This window comes from Lytechinus pictus, chromosome 14 (genome assembly GCF_037042905.1).
Source record: "Lytechinus pictus isolate F3 Inbred chromosome 14, Lp3.0, whole genome shotgun sequence".
Lineage (NCBI taxonomy): Eukaryota > Metazoa > Echinodermata > Echinoidea > Temnopleuroida > Toxopneustidae > Lytechinus > Lytechinus pictus.
Window position 1 is genome coordinate 20,308,595 of NC_087258.1, and position 24,250 is coordinate 20,332,844.

Here is a 24,250-nt window from a genome sequence, read left to right on the forward strand (position 1 = left end):
ACAACAAGCATGACGCTGAAAATATCATCCAAATCGGATGTGAAATAATAAAGTTATGACATTTTGAAGTTTCGCTTATTTTTCACAAAATAGTTCTATGCACCACTCAGTGACTTGCAAATGAGATAGTCAATGCTGTCTTTCACTCACCATTTCTTTTGTTTTTTATTGTTCGATTTACTGTATACAATATTTCAATTTTTACCAATTTGAAAATAATGACCAACCTCACTGAGCCACAAAATGTTACAAAATAGTAATTCCACGTATCCAGGGCGGAATAAAACTCCTTTCACATGACAGTGACGAGAAAATTAGAAAATTTCACATTTCATTTAATAAAATTCAAAAGAAATAGTGAGTCATCAATCTCCTGATTTGCATACCAACTAGGATGTGCATATAACTGTTTTGTGAAATTAAGCGAAATTTCAAAATGTCATAACTTTCTTATTTTACATCAAATTTTGATGAAATTTTCACTATTATGTTTGTTGGATTTTTCTCCTTTTATTCAAATTAACTTTTTGTTGGGGTGGACTTGTCTTTTAATAACTGAGCATGGTTTTCTAAGATTTTAAACGACTACTGAGAAGTTCATCTAGTCTCTGAATGCAAAAGAGCTAATCTATTCCCTAACACACTCCTCTTGGATTGATACACTGCAAAAACTCTGGTGTTGATTTAACACCAGCCCGGAATCTATATATGTCCACACCAGAGAAGTGTTGAAACAACACCAGTTTGGAATCAAACCGACACTGCTTTAATACTAATTGGTCTTGTATAAACACCTATCTGGTGTTAGACCAAAACCAACTGGTGTTGTTTAACACTTCTTTGGTGTGAACATATAGATTCCAGGCTGGTGTTAAATCAACACCGGAGTTTTTGCAGTGTACTAGGGACCAATCCCTTTGGACTGAACTAGACATCCCTTTAGCATGTTTAGAGTGCATTAGAGAGTAGTCCGATTTCTAACAGCCGTTTTGTTGTGTAATCATGCCTTATTATGAATGGGCTGAAGTTGGATGATGGATTTAATAAAGTTTAGGATAAAATACAATTGATTCCTTGTTGCAATCCTCTGAATAGTAGTCATTTTAACTAGTTTCATCTATAATATCGAATAATTCTGTGCGTGGATAAGCAAATGAATGCTTGGATTGATGAATTAATGATCATCAGTTATTAAGCAAATTAATTAGAGTATTGGGATGAGGTGAAAATATAAAGTTATTTCTAATTTGCGTTTCATCATGCGATTTCATTTGATTATTCATTCATTTCTAAATCTTTGCTTTATAAGTGAAGATTAATGTTGTTTGTTCTAGAAGGTATATCTTGCAATAGCTCAGGGTATTTTGAAGTTTGTCGTTCATTCCTCATTATCAACCTTCCGGCTTTGTGCTTAAACGGACGCACAACTACTGCCTAACTATACATGCCGAAAATTCGAAGTTCCCCTCTAATTCTCAAGGCGTTAATTGGACATGTCCGTGCAAAGAGTTGAACATGGAAAGCTAAAACATTTTCTCATGTCGGCTCCTAAGGCAGCTAAATTCTACACTATTCTTAACATTCAGTAATCATTGTATTCCGTTATGTCGTGAACGGGTTAACAAACCAAATAGCGCAACACGTAGCCGTCAAAGCCGAATTCCGTGCGCGCGCGTCACCTTCTGCAGTTAGTACTCGGGTTCTAGACGCACCCTCCCCGGGCATCACCGAACTCGGCAGGAAACGACCCTTTTCCTGTCTGTCAGGGTCTCAACTTCCAAGACGCAAGAGGTTCACTAGCTCCCTGTCATTCGGTCGTGACACATCGCGTCAGAGGCCTTTTCATCCAGTCGCGTTCCTGAGCAAGAGCTGCAGAAAAGAGATCCAACATTTACAGGGTTAGCCGGCTATCCTGCACCACCAACCATGGGGTTCCTGAAGGTTCTTGCGATCCTTGTTCTATGTGCCCACAGCACCTTGGCGATATGGACTCTAAAGTATATGGCCACCAAGTATATCCCTTCGGATTATATCAACAACAATGAAAGGCAGTATCAGTACGACCAGGGCGCCGCCAACAGCGTGGCCTACGATCCCTCAGCCTCATATGCCTATGTGGCCGGTGAGTATATAAGTAGGCTAACTTAAAGGTCAATTCTACCCCAGAAAATGTTGACGGATATGAAGAGAGCAAAATCAAACGAGCATAACGCTGAAAATTCTATCAAAATCAGATGTAAAATAAGAAAATTGTGACATTCTAAAGTTTGACTTATTTTTCACAAAACAGCACATCTCGGTGATAATGCAAATGAGAGAGTCGATTATGTCCCTCACTCATTATTTTCTCTTTTTTTATTGTTTGAATTATACATTGTTTCGATTTATACAGATTTGACAATAAACTTGACTGAAATTGAATAGATTAGCAAAAGCCGTGAAAATCCATTTCAAATATAGTGGTATGTCAAATTTATCTTGAGAACGAAGCCTGAATTCGCAGTAAAATATACGACTTGATTTTATGGCCTGATCGGGTATTATTGTTTAAAACTTAAGCAACAATATTCCATTTCTATTGTTTGAAAATTTAAAAGTTGTTGTTTGAATTTTCAAGCCTTGTTTGAGATTCCGAACATTATCGACTCTATCCAGATGCGCATGATTTACACAGTTAGGGGCCCGTAATTGGGTTTAGATCTTACTCTGGTATAAATTTGAGGTTTGGATGGCCAATTCGTGGAACATATCTTTAGCAATACTCGGTTCGATGATAATCTTATCTCTTACTCGGGGAAGTAATATCTACTCCCCAACATTGTAGCATGATGTAAGAGAAAATTTAACATAATAATAAACATACAATGTTATTCCTCGTTCCCATCCACTGTCGTCCGATCCGTTACGAACGCTACGTTCCGTAACTGATAGCGAGAATTTTTGAACCCTTCATTTTTTTTCTGCGATCACGCAGTACGATTGTCACGACTGATCTGATGCGATCTGATACGATCTCTATGATTAATACTTGATTGAAATCGCCGTTTCAATCGTGGTGCGAGTCGTGAATGTGGGAGCTGGGTATAAACGAAATATTGACACTTTCGGCTTCCCATAGTTTTAGCTGAGAGATTGACCATGGCCTAAATTAAGATACGGGCAAGAGTGTTAAAAGGTGTTTTAACGATTAGGACTCGATGTGATCTGTATCTAGAGCCTTTCGCCATAAAATAATGATAATTAAAACTTTCTGTATTCTGGGGGCTGAGGCGGATCCAATATTTTCTTGCAAGCTAGGGCAAATAATATTGTGACGAGTAGAAATATTTGGGGTAGCTCTTCATAAACAAGTGCAATTGCTTAAATCAATCTCAATAATAATATCCACAAAAGGTTGTCTCTCTATTCAAAAGGGATGATACTTTTCAAGAAATTAGAGTGGGCATAAAGCCAATTTATACGTGCCCCTTTTAGGTAACTTGCAGATTCAAACAGTATTCCTTTTTTGACAATATCCTCGCCTTTAGATTCATCACAAATTCGAAACGTAAGTGGCTGAATCACTCTTTTTTCCGCTGTATAATATTTTATGGAAGATCAAGGCTCTGTCCAGGGAATTTACTCGATGACAAAATTGCCCTCATCCGCCTGTTTCAAATTGGCGTCCAGGGGGGCATCAGCAAGGTTTGAAAGATAAGGTCCATTGGCCCGATATTATCCATTGCTCTTCTGATACTGAAATAAAGAAAAATTTGCCCGTCTAGGAGCGAGCATTCATGTTGATGTTTCGATACTTTAGCTTATTTATCTGGCACACATTTTTTAAAGTCCTGTATAATAATGGTTGCACAAGAAAAATGATAGCGACGAATTGCGTTATTTATGCTTATCGGGCATTTTTGAGAAAAAAATGTGCCCGTCTCGGAATGAGAATTCGGATAAATTATTCTATAAAAATGGTGCATGATAATTACATCACACATATTTTTTTTTCTTAAAATACAGTATATTATGGTAATGTTTGCAGAAGAAAATGTATAGCCACAAATTCTCGCATTATTCACCCCCTTCCCCTTACGCACTTCTTTCTCTTTGATCTTTTATTTATATATCTATCTATCTATGTGTCTGTCTATCCATCCATCCATCTATCTATATATCTGTCTATCCATCCATCCATCCATCCAGCTATTTATCTATCTATCTACCTATCTATATATCTATCTATCTATCTATCCATCCATCCATCCATCCATCTATCTATCTATCTATCTATCTATCTATTTATCTACCCGTCCATCCATCTACATGTATACTATCCAAATCTAAAAATATGATATGATTGTAAATAATTTCACTGTTATTTTATGATACTATTTAAAGAAGACCGGTATATAGGTAAGGAAAGAGATGGTGGAATACTTGCCAAGATTTACCCTGTTTTGAAGCCTAAAATAAAGTAACTAACAATTGGCGAGACTTCAGCTGTCCATAACTTAATTATAGGAAATCAAGTTTGCCTTCAGATCTAATGACCCTGTTGTCCCATATTGGTGCTTGAATATGACGTCATTCGTGTCACTGCTCATTTCCACCCTTCATCCATTATAATTTTCGCCATTTGTGATCTTTGGTACAACCTCCACCCTTTCTTTTTGTTTTTCGTCAATGTCGAGTACAAGTCCCGGTTACATAAAAGTTACTTTCTATTAGGAGGTATGTTTGTCATTGCGCTGCACTGCAAAATCACCGGTATTGAGATGACGAGCATTGAAATAACACCAGCTCATAATATAAAGCAAACTGATCTTGTTTAATACATACTGGTTTTGTTTAAACGGCTATCTGGTGTGTCTACATCCATACTTCTATCACCTATACCGCTGTAGGGAGATGTTGTTAATAACACCGGCAGGTTTGGCAGCGTGGTTATACTTCTACCGAAATCCTTGTTTTTGATTGGCTTTTGGGCAATTGCGTCATAATGGTCATATCAAAGCGGGTAAAGTCCCCATAATTGTTACTTACCTTATGCAATGGGCCCTGGGTCCAATCTCCACGCACATCTTTTCTGCAGTCACATTCCCAAAATCAAGAAAATATAGGACCAAAAGACACAAGATGTCAATTTTCTATATTCAAATTGAATTTTTACTGGCTGAAGTGTCATCACAGGTAGGGAGGAGGGAGGGGTGAGAGATATGCAGACCTCCGCTCTATATGCCCCTAATCCAAGAACATTTTCTGTTACGATAAATACTGTTCTCATTATACATCATTATTTTGATTTTGAACGTTTATTTTCTGGCTAATTGGACTGTCCTCTCTATATATATTCATTTATGTCTTAATGCCATATTTTTTTCTTATCAGAAAGAATTGAATATCGATGAAAAAATTATAACAGAATTATTCAATCAATTAAAAAAAGTAAAATATTTGGATCGCTTACCACGCTCACTTGCAAATTTATATAAATGAATGTACACGTCAAACGTTCAACCGTATCGTGTGCATCGAAGATGTTATCAAATATTCTTTTTTGAATAGCTTAAGTCATTTCCTGATGACAGAAATGTCATGTGATGTCTGGTTAAAGTGGATAGGGGACGGGATGGTCGTCGTTCATCCTTAGAAATGTTTATGACTTATAAAAGGGGGTCGCGGTTTCTTCGCTAAATGTCACGAACGTCCCCCGATAATTCCTCGTGATTGAACGCGATCTCCCGCCAACAAGGGAATGATCACACTTTATATGCCGATTAGTCATTCGTTCCAAGCATTCGTGCTCAGTCAACAACGTCAGAGGACCGACTAGCTATGAGGTGGGTACGGGGTAATTACACAGTCATGGAATGGTAGAAACACAGGATACATGCAGATTTTTAAAAGGGAAGGTGAACGTTGGGGTACGCTACTGAAAGGCTATAACTTTGATGTGTATAAGTAATTGGCAAAGCAAAAGTCATGAAAATAGGGCATACATTTCCAAACTCTTTTTTTTTGGCGGGAGGGGGGACAATTTTGACGCTGAAATTCACATTAATATGCAAGGGGGCGGAACAGCCCCCCCCCCCCTGTGAAAACCGTTCTGCAGCTCCTATTGTGAAGAGTAGGTGCCCTCTTTTTTTTCGACCAACCTCCCTAAAAAGGGCAAGAGTTTGGTCGCGGCATCAGCTGCATAGACATACTTGGGTCGAAACCTAACTTGAATACCACGCACCCCCCCCCCCCTCCCCCTGATTCGGGAAGGAAATTCTTTACATAGGCGGGTGTACATTTCTCTTCAGTCCCATCCCTATTTAGTAAAGCGGGCAGAAAAATAGGTGGATATAAATATAAATTAACATCCTGTCCATATCTTGAAGACCAGGGGTCCGTTGCAGACAGAGTTGCGTTCAAACGTAAGTCAAAAAATCAATCGTAAGTCCCAAATGCGCGCTGTTGAAAATCAAGTTGCGCATGATTTTTAGAGTTACGATTGATTGCAACTCTTTCTGCAACGGGCCCCAGGACCAGGAATGCAGTACGAGACCACCTCACATCCTTCCAACTCACGAAGATTTTCACTGACTCTTGAATTAATGAAACCCATTTCACCATTTCACATTCACCCACCTGCCACCCCCCCCCCCCATCCCTTAACTCTTGGAATAAGACTGCTTACCAGAGTTTTCCTCTTCACAATTGACATTGCCCTTGATTCGGAAAGAGTTCGTTCAAACATGACATGGTGAGTTGAGATAAGAGAGGGCTTCAATTCTCGAGGGAAAAATGACTTGTGCTTTCGAGTTGTCATCCCTTTCTTATCAACTGTCAATTTTTGTTTCGTGAATTGGGTCGACGTTACGGGACTTGGGCGCGCCGTCCCGACCCCACCGCAACGGGTAAGAGTTGTAGATGTCGGACTATTTGTGACCCCCTCCCTCTTTCCCTTTTCTGTAAATCACTCTTATTGTCGTTTCACCCAAACCCACTTTCTATTCCATCCAGTTTGTTATAGTACCCGGATTCCATTTTCCCCCGTCTACAACACCAAAGCCGATACAAAGTCTAGCTCCCACTCCGTGATCTTTCAAATAAAAACTTTTAGTAAATCTCATCATTTGCACAGTAAGAAAAAATAGCACATTGATTAAGTCTGTCATTATAACGATAAGTTGCTTAAACTATTATGTAATTGTGTAAACTTTTTAAACAACTTGTTTAACAAGTTTGAACAATTGTTTAAAAAAGTTTAAACAGTTATTTAAAAGGTTTAAACAATAGTTGTTAGAGTGACGGGCTTAAACAATGTGCTTAAAATTTTAAACAGTGTTTTTATAGTGTAGGCCTATGATTATTACCGTTGGATAGCTTATCTGGTAGTCTGGTACACAGTTGTTGTTGTTGTTGTTGTTGTTGTTATTGTTTTTCCTTCAAAATAATGTAGGCATATTATTATGTATTTCTTTCCCTTTTTGTCCAGAGAATGAAAAATAATTTCATGACAAATAAAAATGTTCACAACGAATCCACCCCTTTTAGTATAATGTAGAATACATCATCAAAACATGCAATATAACACATTTTCTTCCTTAAGCATGTTTAAAGTGAAAAGTGCTAGTGATGCCTACTTCATAATAGGAGCACATCACCTCAATGAGGCGGGGGGGGGGGTCAATGAACCCTTTCCTTTTTACATACAACTTATAAATGGATTCAGGAGTTCAACAAGCACACTCAAAACATTTGAAGGATCAACACACAGCTCGATTACACTGGATGGGGAAAAAATCGTAAGCAGTTCAACGGTGAAATTCCTAAATGACGCGGGGGGGGGGGCACCGCCATTCACGTCTCTTTAACATTGTCACATTACATTATTAGTTGACATTGAAGGGCCCCTAGCTCATTCTCCAATGCGTCATTTCCCGTGTTTTGATGGTGATGACTGCGGTAGGTAGATCAACATTAATTCTTTCCATTACTAGGCTGGGGACTCGAAAATTGTAAGCTTAAATAGTCAAGTGTTTAGTCAGCCTGTAGTGCATATTGCAACATCAAAACATCATGATACCCAAATAATTTTCCCCATTTTTTTTTTAAAACAAAGAAGCCTCGAAAAGAAAAGGCAATTTGAAAATTACGAATATTGATATACATGTATGGACAATCGATCTTGTATATACATACCACCCCAGTAACACTTTTCCTAACCAACAAATACAAAACTATTAAATTTTATCCTAGATGAAATTGATGAAATGGAGGATAATCGCTCGTGGAACAATGCATGACTCTTCAATAATTATATGCGCACTTCTCCACTGAACATAGCGACAATTCCTTGGATATTTTTGTATGAAAAGATCTTTAATGACTAAATATTGGAATCAAGTACTTCGTATAGATTAATGCTGCTATGTCAGGTATCAGTCCTCTGGCAAGATTCCAGGTTGTCATGATTTTTGTTTAAATTATGCACAAACTTTAAGAAGAGTAATAATTCGTGATCAAAATATAACGCCCAATTTTCACAAAGATTGAGAAGATGTTGTGAGAGTACGTTCCCTTTCAGGTCTTCCATTACAAAATTTATGTTGGAAATCGTATTGATGGACATTCTTTATGCTTTTGTTTATTTTTTTCACAAGGTTAATTTCAACTGACATTACATTGCAAAGTGTATTTCACCCTTCTGCTGATATTCTGGGATTCCATGTTTCAGTTATTCGTAAAAGCATTTAGGTATAGCCCTATTTACCTCCGTCATGTCCGTGAGCTTGGCTTTTTCCGCTTTATAAGACCCCCCAGGAAGAAAGGGGGTCTCAACACAAGAAGAGTTAGATATATATTAAGATAAGTGAATTATTTTATAGACACGCGCGGTAAGTTTTGGTTTTTAGGGTCTCTTTAAACAGAACCTGAACCAGAAGAGGAAGGCACCGTCAGGGCAGGAGCAGCGTCTCGGGTTTGAGGAGATCAGACGAGATTTCCTTGACCCCCTTTCCTGTTTTTCACCCTATCAAGGGTGCATCTAAAGCCCCGCTGAGGGGAGGCCCCTTCCTCCCATCTTCCTCCTGCCCTTCAAAGTGATAACAGTGGATATCAAGTTCTATCTTAACCCTTTATTCGAGCGAGATGAATATCGTTTCTGATATTAAAGTAGGATTTTGCTATCATATTCACGACAATGCATTTTCATCATTTTATTTAAACGCGGATGTTTGACTGATACTATTGGCTTAAGCATAATAAGCCGCTGTCTTCCGTTCGATCATGAAAATGGTTTTTATTTCGGGGCTACTGCATTACAAATTGAAGATTCGTACGTGTATAGTTTTCTAAGGAAAGCGATCTTTTGTTTTATATGAGCACTTTGATGTATCTCGAAATGAGATAAGATAAGAATGTACTGTTTAATAAGGATTAATAGAGGATTTTCTGATTCGTTGATTAAATTTATCTTGCCATATACAGAGGCATTCATGAGCTTTAAGTCTTTCTTTACACGCCGATAACATTTTTTTTTTTAGACAATCTCTGTTCGTCTCATTTGCATCATTAGGGAGTTTCGCTCCACCATGCACGACACATTCAAGAACATAGAAGGTTTAATGCCCTTCATGACAAAGAAAACCCAAGAGGTCTTTGGTAAATCAAACAGCAGCTTCGTCCTGGACTCTGGACAAACGACAGCTCCGAAACCTTGGACGGAACTGCTGTTCCGGTTCACCAATTTTCGGCAAAGACCTCCCAGTTGTTCTTTGTCGTTTTGACGGGCATTCACAATAGATTTACTGTGTTCCTGAATCCTCCGTACGTCGTAGAACGAAAACTTACTACTGACTCCACACTGCCATACTGCAAAAACTCAGGTGTTGATTTAACACCAGCCCGGGATCTATACATATACACACCAGAGATGTATTGAAACAACACCAGTTTAATATCAAACCAATCCTGTTTTAATACTCATTGGTGTTGTATAAACACCTATCTGGTGTTAGACCAAAACAAAACTGGTGTTGTTTTACACTTCTCTGGTGTGGACATAGATTCCGGGCTGGTGTTAAATCAACACCGGTGTTTTTGCAGTGCACCCCTCTCTCTCTCTCCCTTTTACACCCTCCCCTATCCCTATCATCTCCTGCATGGGGTTTTCCGTAACACTTGAATACTGTTAGAATAAGGCATTTCCACCTGTGGTCTTTTCTTAACCATCGAGTGCCACTGAAATAGCGTCACTTGACCCTTACCGAAAATTAAGGCCTTAACACATTGGCTGAATTACTTTTCCTTATTTAGATAAAATTAAGTAATCTATTTGGCGTTTGCACAACTTTTTCTTCTCTTTATGTCTTTAAAAAGGTCTTGTTACACTTGTCGTTTAATGTTGGCTATATAAGCTTTATTTTCTCCCTGTGGAACAATTGACATATCTACATTAATGCCATTCGAGTTTCACAACTTTAACCTTCCCCTAAAGGCCTTTTGCCTATTGGAAAAACTTACATTGTGTCATTGGCTTAATTATCTCGCCTATTCTTTGATACCATTGGAAACAAATGCATTGACATTATTTTCTATGATATAAGCATTATCATCACCCATTGAGATAACAATAATGCAAGGTATTTTGTTTTCCCTAATAGGATATGCTTATTTGCGACTGACGTACAGATGGAAGGGGGGGGGGCTGGGGGGTTGCGGACCCGGCCCAAAGTTTTCACGACCAATTAAAAATAATAATGAGAAAGAAAAGGAAAGGAACAGTGGTGACATATTTCATATTTTCCGTATGTTATGTAAAAATCTTTCACAAAATTTGATTTTTGTATTGAAAATGTCAAATTTTTGCTCACTTGCTTTAAACAGCTTGTTCAAAAGTTTAAACAAATATCGTTTAAACTTTAACCAACTTTTTAAAACTTTTATCAAACTGTTCAAAAGTTTAAACAAAAAATGTTTAAAACCTCAAACAAAATAGTTGTTAGTGTGACATCATGTCCACAAATTCAAATAATTTGTTCAAAAGTTCAAATAATAGTTGTTAGACTAACGGTCTTATACAACATACTTTAAATTTCAAACAGCGTTTAGAGCACCCCTTTCCAAATCATTCACATAGGGTGGGTTGGCATCTGTTCACTTAATAATTTTCAAATGATACTTCAAGTATCTCCATACGAAATAAAATACGCAACGTGAACGAAATGTTTGCCATGAGGATCCTCCCGTCACCCGTTTGAACTCAACTAAATAAATAAAGCGCAAGTCTCAAAATGCGGGCATTTGATTGGTTGAAAGTCAACTTACATGTGATTTTTTTTTAGAGTTGCGTTTTATTGAAACTCTTTCTGCCTCTGCCTCTCCCTCATATGACAAGTTTGATCGGAAATGTCATCTGACGTCTAAATGTCTAAATGCCCAAATAAGGTTCAGTACGTGGATAGCTCCCTCCCTGCCCCTTATGCGACCCCTTCCTCAGTTCCTCCATTTGACCTTAGTCACACTGAAGTTACTCCCGAGGCATTGACGTCACAGGATATGAGCTCCTGCACATGTCTGACTTGGCCACGCCCGAACGTTATGCTTTAAACATGTTTAAAAAAGCACTATTGAGCATGTTGAGATCATACAACCCTTATAGCGATGCAGTATTGCAATACCATACCCCAAAATAAAGAAATTAAAGGTGAACACGAGAATGTGTTGCAGATCCTTATTCGGATACGGCTAAAAAATGCAGAAGTATAGAAAATTGACCTTTGTGTGTGTTTAAGGTTGATATATTTTCCATGTGATGGTAATGAAATAACATAAAATATCTTTGATACCCATTTTTTTACGTTAAATGGAGGCCCGTATATAGAGAGAGTCACCACCTTTGCACGTTAAGAGCCCACTGAACTCCCCATTCAATCAATCCGGACTTTTCGCATTTACTACGTAGACACTCTCTATAACGCACCTATTCCTTTGAAAATGCAAGTCAAATGACGATGGACAGCCGAGAGGCTTTTGTCAAAAGTGGGTGGACCGACGCAGCATCGGCATCTCTTGACTCTGGACGACGATATATTTGCAATTGTTCGTCCGGTGCAAATCTTCGGATGATCTGCTGTCCCAGTCCATCAACTTTTGACAAAAGCCTCTCAGGTCTCAATTGTGATTTTAATTGCATTTTCAAAGGAATCGATGCGTTGTAGAGAGCGTCTCCGTGGTAAACGCAAAAACTCTCTAGTTTATGTTTCTGTTTATGTAAACTCCTGTAGGAACTCGGCATGACAGCTTTCTGCTGGTAAACGCCAATCTGGTATCAGTAACCAATTACCTATAAGAAACATTTTAAATCTAGGTTAATCCGTCATAGTGGCTGACCTCATAATTATATCGGTTTATTTCCGATTCGTCTCTTGCCAATTCGTCCAATTGCCAACTCGTCTACGTTCATTTTTGGTCTACCTTCAGTTCGTCCACTATCCACATGGTCTAAGTGCCAATTCGTCTATTCACCACATCGGCTAATAACCAGTTGGTCCAATAGCCATTTAGTCCATCTATCACTTGGTCTAATTGGACCAAGTGTTCATTGCGCAAAATGAATGAAAATAAAATGGATATTAGACCAACTGGTTATGAGAGGAACTGTTCATAGACGGTGGTGATTAAAGGAAGTGATTATTGGACTAAATAGTGAGTTATAACGCACTATGAATATGCAGCAAAATAAGTTTATTATAGATCTTAATGGATCGAGACACATCCAGCGTACTTAAATTTTGTTTCCTATACATGTATAAAAATTTACGTAATATATTACATGCATTTGGCATTTGATTATACGATTTGTGAGAAATATTGAATAGACTTTCTTTGAAATAAAACAAAATAAATAATAATAAGTATTCCAATTATATATTTGATTTTTTCCAGGTAACAAATTTATCCAAGTTGTCGACTATTCAAGGTTCATAGCACCAAATATTGTCCATAAAGAAAAGACTGCAAGTCAGGCTACCGATATCGCACATTGCGGATACATCGTTGCATGGGTTACCCGCGGTGCGAAAATAACCGATCCGGGAACACTCCACGTGTGGGACAAGTACAGGCGGAACACTAAGAGATGGAACAATATTTGCACTGGCCCAGGTATGTATATCAACGGTATATTACTGTTTTATCTGTAAAACAAAATGGAATATTTATTACAATTTATCAAAATAATAGTCAGGGATTTGATGAACTGCCCTATACTGTGGCTGGTCTCCGAAAGGTTTTTGAGATAATCGGCGCGTTCAAAGTTTGGATGTTTTCTTTTTCTGACGCTCATAACTTCGCGCTTTGAAGGAAACAACATAAATTATTCATACCAATTTAAAGCAAAAATGTAATGATGACTAAATTCCGAAGTTGATTTCCATAACAATGCAAATCCTTTGTGATTTTCTATGATAACGATATGAGGACATGAAAACGACCAAGAGCAATGCCAGAATATACTTATACCGTATCTGAATATAATCAATGTCCACTGTACACAACGGTGACGACAGAGAGATGCATTTTCGTCATAATGACTATCTGTTATATTCATATCTTTCTGTGCAGTCGGATCCGATCCCGTCAGCATAAAATTCTTCGACAATTGCCAAACCATTGTAGTGGCCAACAAAGGATCGGCAGCCTTGGATCCTGGTACCGGCTCCTTCATAGATCCCGAAGGTACCATCTCCATCGTTAGGATTAAAAAGAACAGGCAGCAAATGCAACAGCAACGGCAGCAGCCAGGCCGTGGTAATCCCAACTTCCAAGGCGGTAATGCCCCCACCAATCCCAACTTCCAAGGCGGTAATCCCAACTTCCAAGGCGGTAATCCTAATTTCCAAGGCGGTAATAACCCAACCAATCCCAACTTCCAAGGCGGTAATCCCAATTTCCAAGGCGGTAATAACCCCACCAATCCCAACTTCCAAGGCGGTAATCCCAATTTCCAAGGCGGTAATAACCCCACCAACCCCAACTTCCAAGGCGGTAATACCCCAAACAATCCCAACTTCCAAGGCGGTAATACCCCAAACAATCCCAACTTCCAAGGCGGTAATAATCCCACCTTCCAGGGTGGTAATCCCAATTTCCAAGGCGGTAATAACCCCAACTTCCAAGGCGGTAATAACCCCACCTTCCAAGGCGGTAACAACCCCACCTTCCAAGGCGGTAACCAAGGCGGTAACCAAGGCTTCCCGGGTGCCGGTGGCAATCCAAACTTCCCAGGTACCGGTGGCAATCCAAACTTCCCAGGTGCCGGTCGTAATCCGAACTTCCCAGGTGCCGGTCGTAATCCGAACTTCCCAGGCAGACGAACAAACTTTCCTACCACTCAAGGCACATGTGCAACACAATTCGGCCACCGAATGACCATCACGACAGTGGATTTCAGGAGCTACAATACCAGGTACACTCTAAAAACAGAGAGTCAAAATTTTACCCAATATTGGGTAGAAAGGGAACATGCATGTTCGTTGGGTAATTTTTCCCCAATATTGGGCAAAATGCATGCTTGAAGGGTAAATTTCAACGCAAAACTACGTAAAATTTATAAAATATTTTCTTTTTACCTAACACTTTACCCAATATTGGGTAAACTGTTTTTAGAGTGATAATAACCCTCTTAATGAGCTGCCTTTAGTTAGGTTGAAAATATGGTACCTGGTAAATATTCATAGTTTCTTTTGGGGCTGGGGTCATCACTCGCAAAAGGGTTAGTACAAGACTGATCTCTCTAATCAAATATTTTATCCTTAGAGCCACTGTGTATGTTTTAATAATCTTCCGTTCTTTTATAAGCGCTTGATACATTAGAAAGACCTCACTTAAAGTTTTATATAGATAATATTCATTCTAAAGATATAGTATGGGTTGGTTTAAAATAACTTTTAGCAACCCAAAGCCTTTGTCGAAAAATTGGTGAACTTACATCACTTTCGTCCTGGACTCTGGACTAACGACATTATTTTCAACTTTTCGTCATCTCCGAAACTTAAGACGATCTGCTTTTTCTGTTCACGTATTTTCGACAAAGACCTCTCATCGTTTCACTGATTTGACTTGCATTTTCCGTACATTTACCGTGCTCTTGAAATCGTTCTGCGTGGCGGTGCGAAAACTCGTTATTGTATCGTGAACCGCAACAAACAAATGTCAAGGAAACTCCTTCTCTTTTCAGGACAAACATGCCATCTCTCTACGGTGTCCGCATGCCTTACGATGGATCTCTGAGTGCAAACTCGCCACGAACTCTGTCCAAGTCCCTTGAACCATCATCTATCAGCGAACACCCATCCCGTCCCGATATCGCAGTCGTCAGTCTGACGGTACGTAAGAACAATCACCGACCCATTCCTAGTGTTGTGCCCGAGTATTCAATGCATGCGGAGTGGATCCTGGGAGGTATCATCCCGGGAAGAGTTCCTTGAAGCGGCTCGTCATTGATTTCTCTGACAAATCTTTCTCTTAGCCAATCCGATGCAATGATTTCAGTTTAGCAGATATTTTTCGATCAAATCTCGATTTCCCTCACTTTTTGTTTCATGCACTTTTAGAAAAAAAGGTGCAAATTTGAACTGAACCCTTTTGTTTCGTATTTGGACCCCTCGAGAAAAAGGGTTCCCCAAGAGGTTCTTTAGTGAAGAACCTAAACAGGTTCCAAAGTAGCTGTTTAAGGCCCGAGGGAACGATTAAACGTAGTAAGGGACAAGCATAGAACCATCTAAGAACCTTTTTTTTTTTGCTAAGAGTGTGAAATGCTTTCAGTGAAAGATATCTTTCAGGGGCTTTCAGGGTTAATTCTCATTCGTTATCCTTATGAGTCCCGGTATGAGCCATGTCCCATGCAGCGTTGCCCTAGCTCCTTTGGGAAGTTCACCTCAATCTCATGGCTAAGATTGATAAACGGTTCCTTTAGTAGATCTACTCCCTAAAAGGGGCATGTGTGGATTTCTCTTAATATGTGCATGCCTGACACAGAACATTCCCTTTCTTTTCTTATGGGGGATGGGAGGTTGGCATGGTTTCGGTAACATTTAATGTTATCTTCAATGTGACCTCTTATAGTGTGTCCCATCGTAGATATCGCCGAGGCCGAGTCTAGAATAAAACTGAGACTTGCAGAATCTGTTACCATCAAATGGGACTTGGTAATAAGGGTCTTACTTAAGAATGAACCTTGAGGTCTTGAACCATCTGTTGACTTATTCTGTGATAACATTTGATTCGTCTTTTTTTACTGGCAGCCTAACAACGCTGTCGTGCAGATCACTCTGACTGAAGGTTATGAAGGAGTGAGTTCATTCAGCGCTGTAGGATTGAAACCATGGAACAACTATTCTCTGGATGCCTCAAGTACCCCTGGTATGAACTTATTCACTCCCTTTGTCGTTCCAGAATGAAATTCATAGACTAATCTGACAATATCAACCATCCCCCCAAAAAAGCGAAAACAAAAACAAAAAACAATCGAACTCATCAGTTATAATCATGTTAGGGTCTATAATTATATTTTCAATAATCCAATTCAGTCCAATGGTCATTTGATATATCGCCTTTCCTTTTTGGTTACAAATTGATGCACACACACTTCTCCATGCTTGGGCCACTAAAACAATAATTCAGCACCGCAGAATGATCAGCTCAGTCCATGCAATTCATTGTCCTCTAAGTAAAATAGATGGCTTTCTTTTTTTAGCTTTCTTGAACTGGTCAACAGAGGATTAACGCCATGTAGTTCTTACTTCAACCAACCATCTAGTCGAATAAGCTTAAAATGCTATGTCAGGTAATCGAGTCAAGCAACAGAAATAGAGCGAGTTTTAGTTAGACTAAAATAATCTAATCTACCCCCTTTTTATCCCCAACAGCGGGTATATCCTTCAACAGAGGATATAACATCTACAGTTTAAGGCAACCGAGTGCCATCGAACCGTTTGTAATGCGGACCCGGTGGGGAACCGAACAGTTCCTCTTCACAGCCGATGAGGGCGCTACAACCAAGTACGGAGGAAACCAAGGCGACCCACCCCGCTTCAGTGACGCTGTCCCGTATTCCAGGCTCCGACAACGTGAGTTCATTAAACCGACCAAGTCGGATGGGGGCGTTTCATAAAACTGTTCGTATAGTTATGCACGACTTTAATCTCAATGGGAACATGTTTGCTAAGTCAGCTTCAGAGGCTGTATATGATTAAGCACGGGAAAGACACGGTCACCAACGGTTCGTAACTTACGGACCGCTTTATAAACCACCCTTCAGATCTAATTGGATTACAGAAACATCGACGAAACCGAGTATATATATACCTAAACTTTTAAAATGTCGGGCAACATACCGTCCACACAACAATGTGTAGTTTTAAACCAATAATGTGTGCTTTGGGCGAAAACTTCACAGAATTGGTTGAAAACTACCCAGAGTTGGATAACTGTTTTAACCAATTGTTGTGTGGACAGTATGTTACCCAACATTTTAGGAGTGTACTGAATCGTGGATTTTACATACAACCAACATAATTATAGACAAAACCTGAGTCATAATTGAGATTTTTTAGAAATTATAACAATCTTGGCCAAAATATTTATTACATCAAACAGAATTGATATTTTGCAAAGAAGCAATGATTAAAGGAACGTGTTAAATACAAAACAACCTTGCAGACATCAGAAACAAAATAATAATTCCCTTATAAAAATCCCATCTTCCCGTATACCGTCAACATTGTAAATTCTATTATTTACCGTGTTACATTACAAACTTACGGAAGCTTCAATGTGTCACCTATACCTCACGAAATGGTGATATATTCTCGGCCTAAATAACTTTATCATGTCGACATGGCAGGATATTACATCTTGTCAAGTCTACGTTTAGGAAGTTATAGGTCGTAATGACATTTACGTTTTCGTTATCTATTACATGTATTACGTATCTCACCATGACGAAACGGAACTTTTTATAAAGTCGACTTGGCAATTAGGATATATAAAACATCTCAGCATGTCGATAGAGCTATTAAGCCATATTGTCTAGAAGATGGCACTTTTGTAGAAACCCTTCCAGAATACACATTCAACAACTCGGAACCTTTTAACCATCATGCATCGGGGTTCCTAAGTCAGCGTGGATCTGAAATCCTACCGCTGCCACCATAAGTCGTCTGAAGTAAGGCAGTCCTGAATAATGGCCCAGCTCCCTCTTCGAGTATAAATATTGTAGTCTCGATTGGATCAGATGAACACAATATGGGTACCATAATGTGGTAATAGCTGACAAATAACTTTCTCTTATGAATGAACACTACATCGTCAGCCTTTCTTCTTGCATACTGTATTTCAGTGATCATTGAGGCATTCCCTATCTCTTACTCACCGCGTGTTGCCTATCTCTCACTCACCGCGATCTTGCTCAAGCAAGACAAGTTTGTATCCCTTGTTATTATAGTATTATGTTTGATGAAACCATGGATGTGATTTGCATATTGTTGTTTACATTGGATCAGTTAATTTTAAGTGACTTCACTCTTTTTTGCATATCTTTTCACCCCTTCAGTGCCGCAATACCTTCCTGCCAACTACTCTTCTCCTAGAGAGCTTGGTAAGTTTTGCATTCGGTTTTCTTCTTTAACTTGCATTAAAAATAAAACTTTTTTGCCATCTTTATTTTCACCCCATCGCAGATTTAGTTTTATTTTCATACAATTTCAAAGAAAAATTATGATTATAATGTGCACAAATGCTGTGTCTAAAATTTTGCAAATATGAGTCTGTTCATAGATGTGACTGAGGCAAAAAATAATGATCCCAATAATCATCAAACTTTCCCCTTGTTTCATTCTATTTAGGCCAACTTGAAATGAGTCGCGTCGATGGGCTCCGCAATCCTGCTAACCCCAACTCCGGCTATGACTACGTGAATTTCTTCGGTGGCAGAGGAATTTCCATGTTTAGGGTAATAATATAGTAATAGGGAGTTTTGCACCGCGACGCAGAACGCTTTCAAGGGCATAGAAAATGTCTTGCCAACTGACCTTCATGACAAACATAAAGAAGTCTTTGTCGAAAATTGGTGAATCTAAACATCAGTTTCGACCTGGACTCTGGACAAAGACATATTTGCATGTTTTTCATCGACCAGCTCCGAGACTTAGGACGATACTGCTGTTCCGGTTCACCAATTTTCGACAAAGACCTCCCAACTGTTCATTGTCATTTGACGGGCGTTTTCGATACATTTACTGTGCTCTTGAATTCTTTTCGCATCGCGATTGCGAAAGCTCTTTATTTACATAATATTGTACAATGCCTACTTAGCTTGTTGTCCGCAGGGATGGGTAGGCCTACATGTATATAGAAAAATGAAAGAAAATATACGCCTAAATCATTACGAAAAGGAAGCATCTCTAATTTTATGCCTCACTACATATCTTCTTTCTCTGAAGAAAATATGATTGTTTGATTCAAGGGGGAAAATACCTTACTTACGCGACTTCGGCTATAAACATAACCAATAACCATAATTGATAATGAGAAAGGGGCTTCCATGCTTGTAAGAAATGGTACTTACCACTGCAATTTGAACTAAAACCGTTCAATTTATCATTATCCGTGTTATCATTTGCAGTTCCTTAACGACAGCAATCTAGCTTTGGCTTGGGACAGTCAGGATCAGATCGCCCGTGGCGTCGCCGATACCTTCCCGATGGTACACAACTCGAGGAGTTTTACACCTGACGCCCAATCACACGGACCCAAGTCACAGCGTGATCTTGCATCAACACAATTGGTAATAATGATAATTATAATAATAGTAATACTAATAATGATGATAATAATAATAATAATAAAATAAATAATAATAATATCACATATCACATTAAATTGTTTTCCATTAATATTTTGGTTTATTGTTACCATCTATCTTTTAAGAAGAGTCTTGTGGAAGACCAGTGATTTTCATGAACATTTTAATTAAATATAGTGTGTAATTTGACATATTTTTGTATAAAGCTGACCAGGCTATTCTGGATAAAGATTTGCAATAAATAAATAAAATAAATAAGTATTTCCTGGCTAACACCGGGGGGCCGTTTCATAAAGCTGTTCTTAAGTTGAGAGCGACTTTAAGAACGACTGGTGATCCTTTCTTACGCGCTAAACCATCTCCAATGGATATACCATGAAGCTATTAAGCTTCATGGATATACCATATAACACAAGAAAGAATCACCAGTCGTTCTTAAGTCGCTCTTAACTTACGGACAGCTTTATGAAACACCCACCCGGTCTCGTCGGATGGGGTTTTCTCGAAGACCAAGGGCCCATAGGCCAATGACTTCTGACCTCCAAGGCCAATAATTGAAGATTACAACAATGGTTATTCTGGCCATCCCCATAAAAAATTGATGAAACAAATGCCTGGTTTTTTTTCTTCTTATCCCTCACTACCCCCAAGACTGAGGGCTGTTGCCGAGGCTGTTGCCCCCCCCCTCCCCCCCCCCCCAGGAAATTTTGAAAGTTTCACAACATTCACCAAAATTGTGCACCAAATGCTTTATTTCACCTCAGAAAGCGCAAAAGCGTCCGAATGGCAAGTTTAGTCACCTTGCTCCATTTCCTTGGAAAATATGTACGCTTCCTGCTCACCAGAAAAAAATTCTGCGTACAGCCATGCCCCTCCCCCTCTCTCATTCTCTCTCTTTCTCTCACTCTTCTTCATCTATCTTGTCCAATTTATTATCTCTTCCCTGCTGTGTTATTCACGGTCGATTCATGTCGCAATCTTACCTTTTTGCAACTTTTCCACCAGGGTGCACAATGCAAGAGTCTTGCTGTTGCCAACGTCGAACGCGATACCACACTGGTCTTCGTCGGAGCCGACGGCCCGAGCGTCATCGGTATCTTCAGCGTCTCTAGCAATGGAAGCTTCCCGAACTTCGAATCGGTCTACCGCAAAAGCCCAGTGCCCGGAACTTTCAGCCAACTCCTTAACCAAAAGCAAATGGGAGACATAGATCCCGCCAAGCTTGTGTGAGTGCATTACGCTTCGGCGTTCTTATCATCCTATTAATTTTAATGAATTAATAAAACCATGCAATATGAAGTATTTGTTATTGTCTTGCAAATCTACTCTATTTTTCCATTCGTATGCCAATACTTTTGAGATGACCAAAATATAGGCTAATTTACCAGTTCGGTTTTTTTTTTACATATGGTATTTTAATATCAAATTTATGCCCCGTTTCTCAACTACAGTAAGTTTTGATGATAGGTTCATTCACAACAAGAGATGAGAGCAATTATGAGTTCTCTTGGACTTTTCTAAAGCTAAATTCAACTCGAATAGGCCTACCAAGTTGCTGTAATAAAATGAAAACTCTGAAAAGCACATTGGTTGGAATGTAAACTTCAAATAAAACCGAATGAAATGATGAGACAGTTATGATTTTTCCCCAAAAAAAATATATTCTTTTTCATCCCCCTAAATAGTGATTCTATTGGTAGGCCTGTTGCTTAATTTTAATTCATATGTTTTTATTTATTTGATAGATTCATCCCAAGATCGTCCACACCAGACAGATTCAACTATTTGATGGTTATGGGCAAGAAGAGTGGTACCCTCTCTATGTACAGGATCTTGAAGGAATCTCGGAGAAACATGCTGAACAGACTAAGTAAGAAAGGGTTATTTTCAGTCTTCGCGTGTCACCGCGCATCGATATAAAAATACTGGATAGACATGATAGAGCTCTTTGTATGTTGCCGCACACACGACTTTAAAGCTACTGGAAAAGTACTCAATGACACAATTAATAGTATATGGGCCATATCAACATGTAAGAAACAATGCGCACACGCAAGAGAAAATTGTGGAAATTTGTGCGCGCTTGACCTTCTCGAGTACTTTTAAGTGTTTCCCATGGTCTCAATTACTTCACTTTTACTTACTTTACTTCTATCCAACGATACTTGTAGGACAATGCCCGCATCGGTCCAAGAGAATAAACTGTATTGTCCATACTATCAGTTTCAATTAGTTGCGTGTGGCAAGTAGTTGCATGTGGCAAGTAGTTGCAATTAAAGAGCGCGTTGTTGCTATATCCAGTTTTTTTTTTTTATCGATAGCCTCGCATAGCACAGGCCCATAGGGCACACGTGAGTAATTCCGACTCTCATTCACTCACGTTTTTTAAGAAAAGCTCATTAGAAATGATAAAAAAAAATAATTCCTCTACAGATAATGTTTTAAATCACTGATATTAATTACATGCAGTTTGCAGTACAACAAAATGTACGTTAACAGGGAGAGTGTGGTTGTTTGAGACGTCCTTCTTCAACATTATGCTGTACAAATGTTTAAAATCGAGGAGGCGGCAATATTAACCCCCCCCCCCCCCCGATCGCCGCCAATGATAAAAGTATATCGAATCTGAATAGGACAAAATGAAAGAAACAATATTAAAGTAGATCAATGAGTATGGAGATGAGGAAAAAAACTAAAGGTTGGGATGAAAGAAGGGGAAGAGGGTCTGAAGAAGTAGAAGAACGAATGAAAAAGAGTGGAATAATATTAAGAAGAAGATGAGGAAAGAAAAGAAGAGAAAGAGGGGAGGAAGAGGGGGTGAGGACGGAGAAAAGGAGGAAAAAAGAAAGAAGTACAACAGGGGTGAGATGACGAAGGTGAGAGATACAACACATTGTTGTTACACTGTGAGGACAGAAAAATTAAAACGTTTGTATTTCATATCCCATCCCACCCCCTCTATTCCTCGTTATATATCTATTTTTCTATATCTTGCTCATTTTTTCTTTTTTATTTATTCTCACATTTGCAGGAAAAGAGGCCAACAGCGCTACTTCAGTCAAGCGTTCTGTTTCAGCCATCTTGTTTTCCATCATCGTTGCTGCAGTCACCTATCTCTTTTAAACATGTTAAATGCCCAGAATTATGAAATAAAACCATCCCGTTACTTTCAACTCATAAAACAACAACCGTCTCTATTTTTAATCCAACACAATAGCACACTGATTGCCTTCTAATCGGTATGCACATGCTCTGCTCCTACTCTTGTTTCCTTAGATGTATAGCTATTTGACAGGATTTAGGGCCTCTATTGAGACCCTAAACCTGTAGAAATAATTGCATATGAATATATATTTTCATATATTCTGTAGATAGTCCAGGTGTTGGATTGATAATAATATTGTATTTTAATATATTGATATCAAGCTACGAACATGTATAATATACATGTATGAATATAGAACATGAACTGATGTAGGAGCACGCTCAACCGGGTTTTCGCTGCAGCATTAATTGGAAAAGACGCTCCCAGACCTTTGCCATGGTCCCTTTTTCAAACAGCATCAATTTATATCGGTAAAAGTGAATATACTTTTATATGTTTATTTCACGGGCGTAAATCCGTGACGTCATGATATTCAAGTGGGTGAATGAAACCACCCCCCATGAACAATAGGTGTGACGCAAGGGTTTACGCCAGTGGTTTATTTTTATTAATTTATTTATAATTTCATAGATACAAAGATCACTGAAAAAGGGACGTAAATACCTATTACGTAATCAAGATTTTTTTAGGATAGACATAGAGTTTATATGTATGTATCTATATATGTTGACTGATAAAAGAAAATGATGAAATATTACGATGTCTTTCACAGACTGTATTCTATATTACTTTTCGCATGATGTTAATGTGTGATAGATTATATAGAGTAGACACTTGTTAAGATGTACAGAATTTATCCTTAAGTAGTTCACAGTGATATTTTTGGAAAGCAAGTGATTTAATAAAATAAATCCCAGTATATGAAATGTAGTATTTCGTTTTCCTTTTCAGTCATTTCAAACGTCAAGGGTATAGTATTTTGATAATTAAATTTAGGTTTACCCTAGTCTGAACGAGAATTTAAAACCACACTTATATGGATTGCTGGCTTCATTATATCTATTCCATATTCGTGGCAATTATGATGTACATCAATTATCAATCTTCATTATATTTTTGTATTTTCCTATTCTTTCAATTTCAAACCTCACTTTTTTGGCAATTTTTTAAAAAGAATAATTAAGTAATTATTAATTGGGAAATGGGTTGACAATTGGCACTCCATAAAAGTGTGGTATGATTTTAACCCGGATTCAACTAAACTAGGGTTAGCATACCGGTGACACGACATATGCTCCTGCGAC

The 24,250-nt window shown here is 38.6% G+C and overlaps 1 protein-coding gene across 1 annotated transcript; it reads left to right on the plus strand.

Annotated features, from left to right (window-relative positions):
* Positions 1-1,926: 1,926 nt before the first annotated feature.
* LOC129275711 (mesenchyme-specific cell surface glycoprotein-like) lies at positions 1,927-23,876 on the plus strand. Its single transcript, XM_064109155.1, has 12 exons — positions 1,927-2,122; positions 12,922-13,140; positions 13,600-14,443; positions 15,215-15,362; positions 16,281-16,398; positions 16,905-17,105; positions 18,590-18,634; positions 18,882-18,988; positions 19,661-19,822; positions 20,846-21,066; positions 21,586-21,710; positions 22,872-23,876. Exons 1-12 carry the CDS (start codon positions 1,927-1,929, stop codon positions 22,961-22,963), a joined length of 2,478 nt encoding a protein of 825 aa, XP_063965225.1. The 3' UTR covers positions 22,964-23,876.
* The last annotated feature ends 374 nt before the right edge of the window (positions 23,877-24,250 follow it).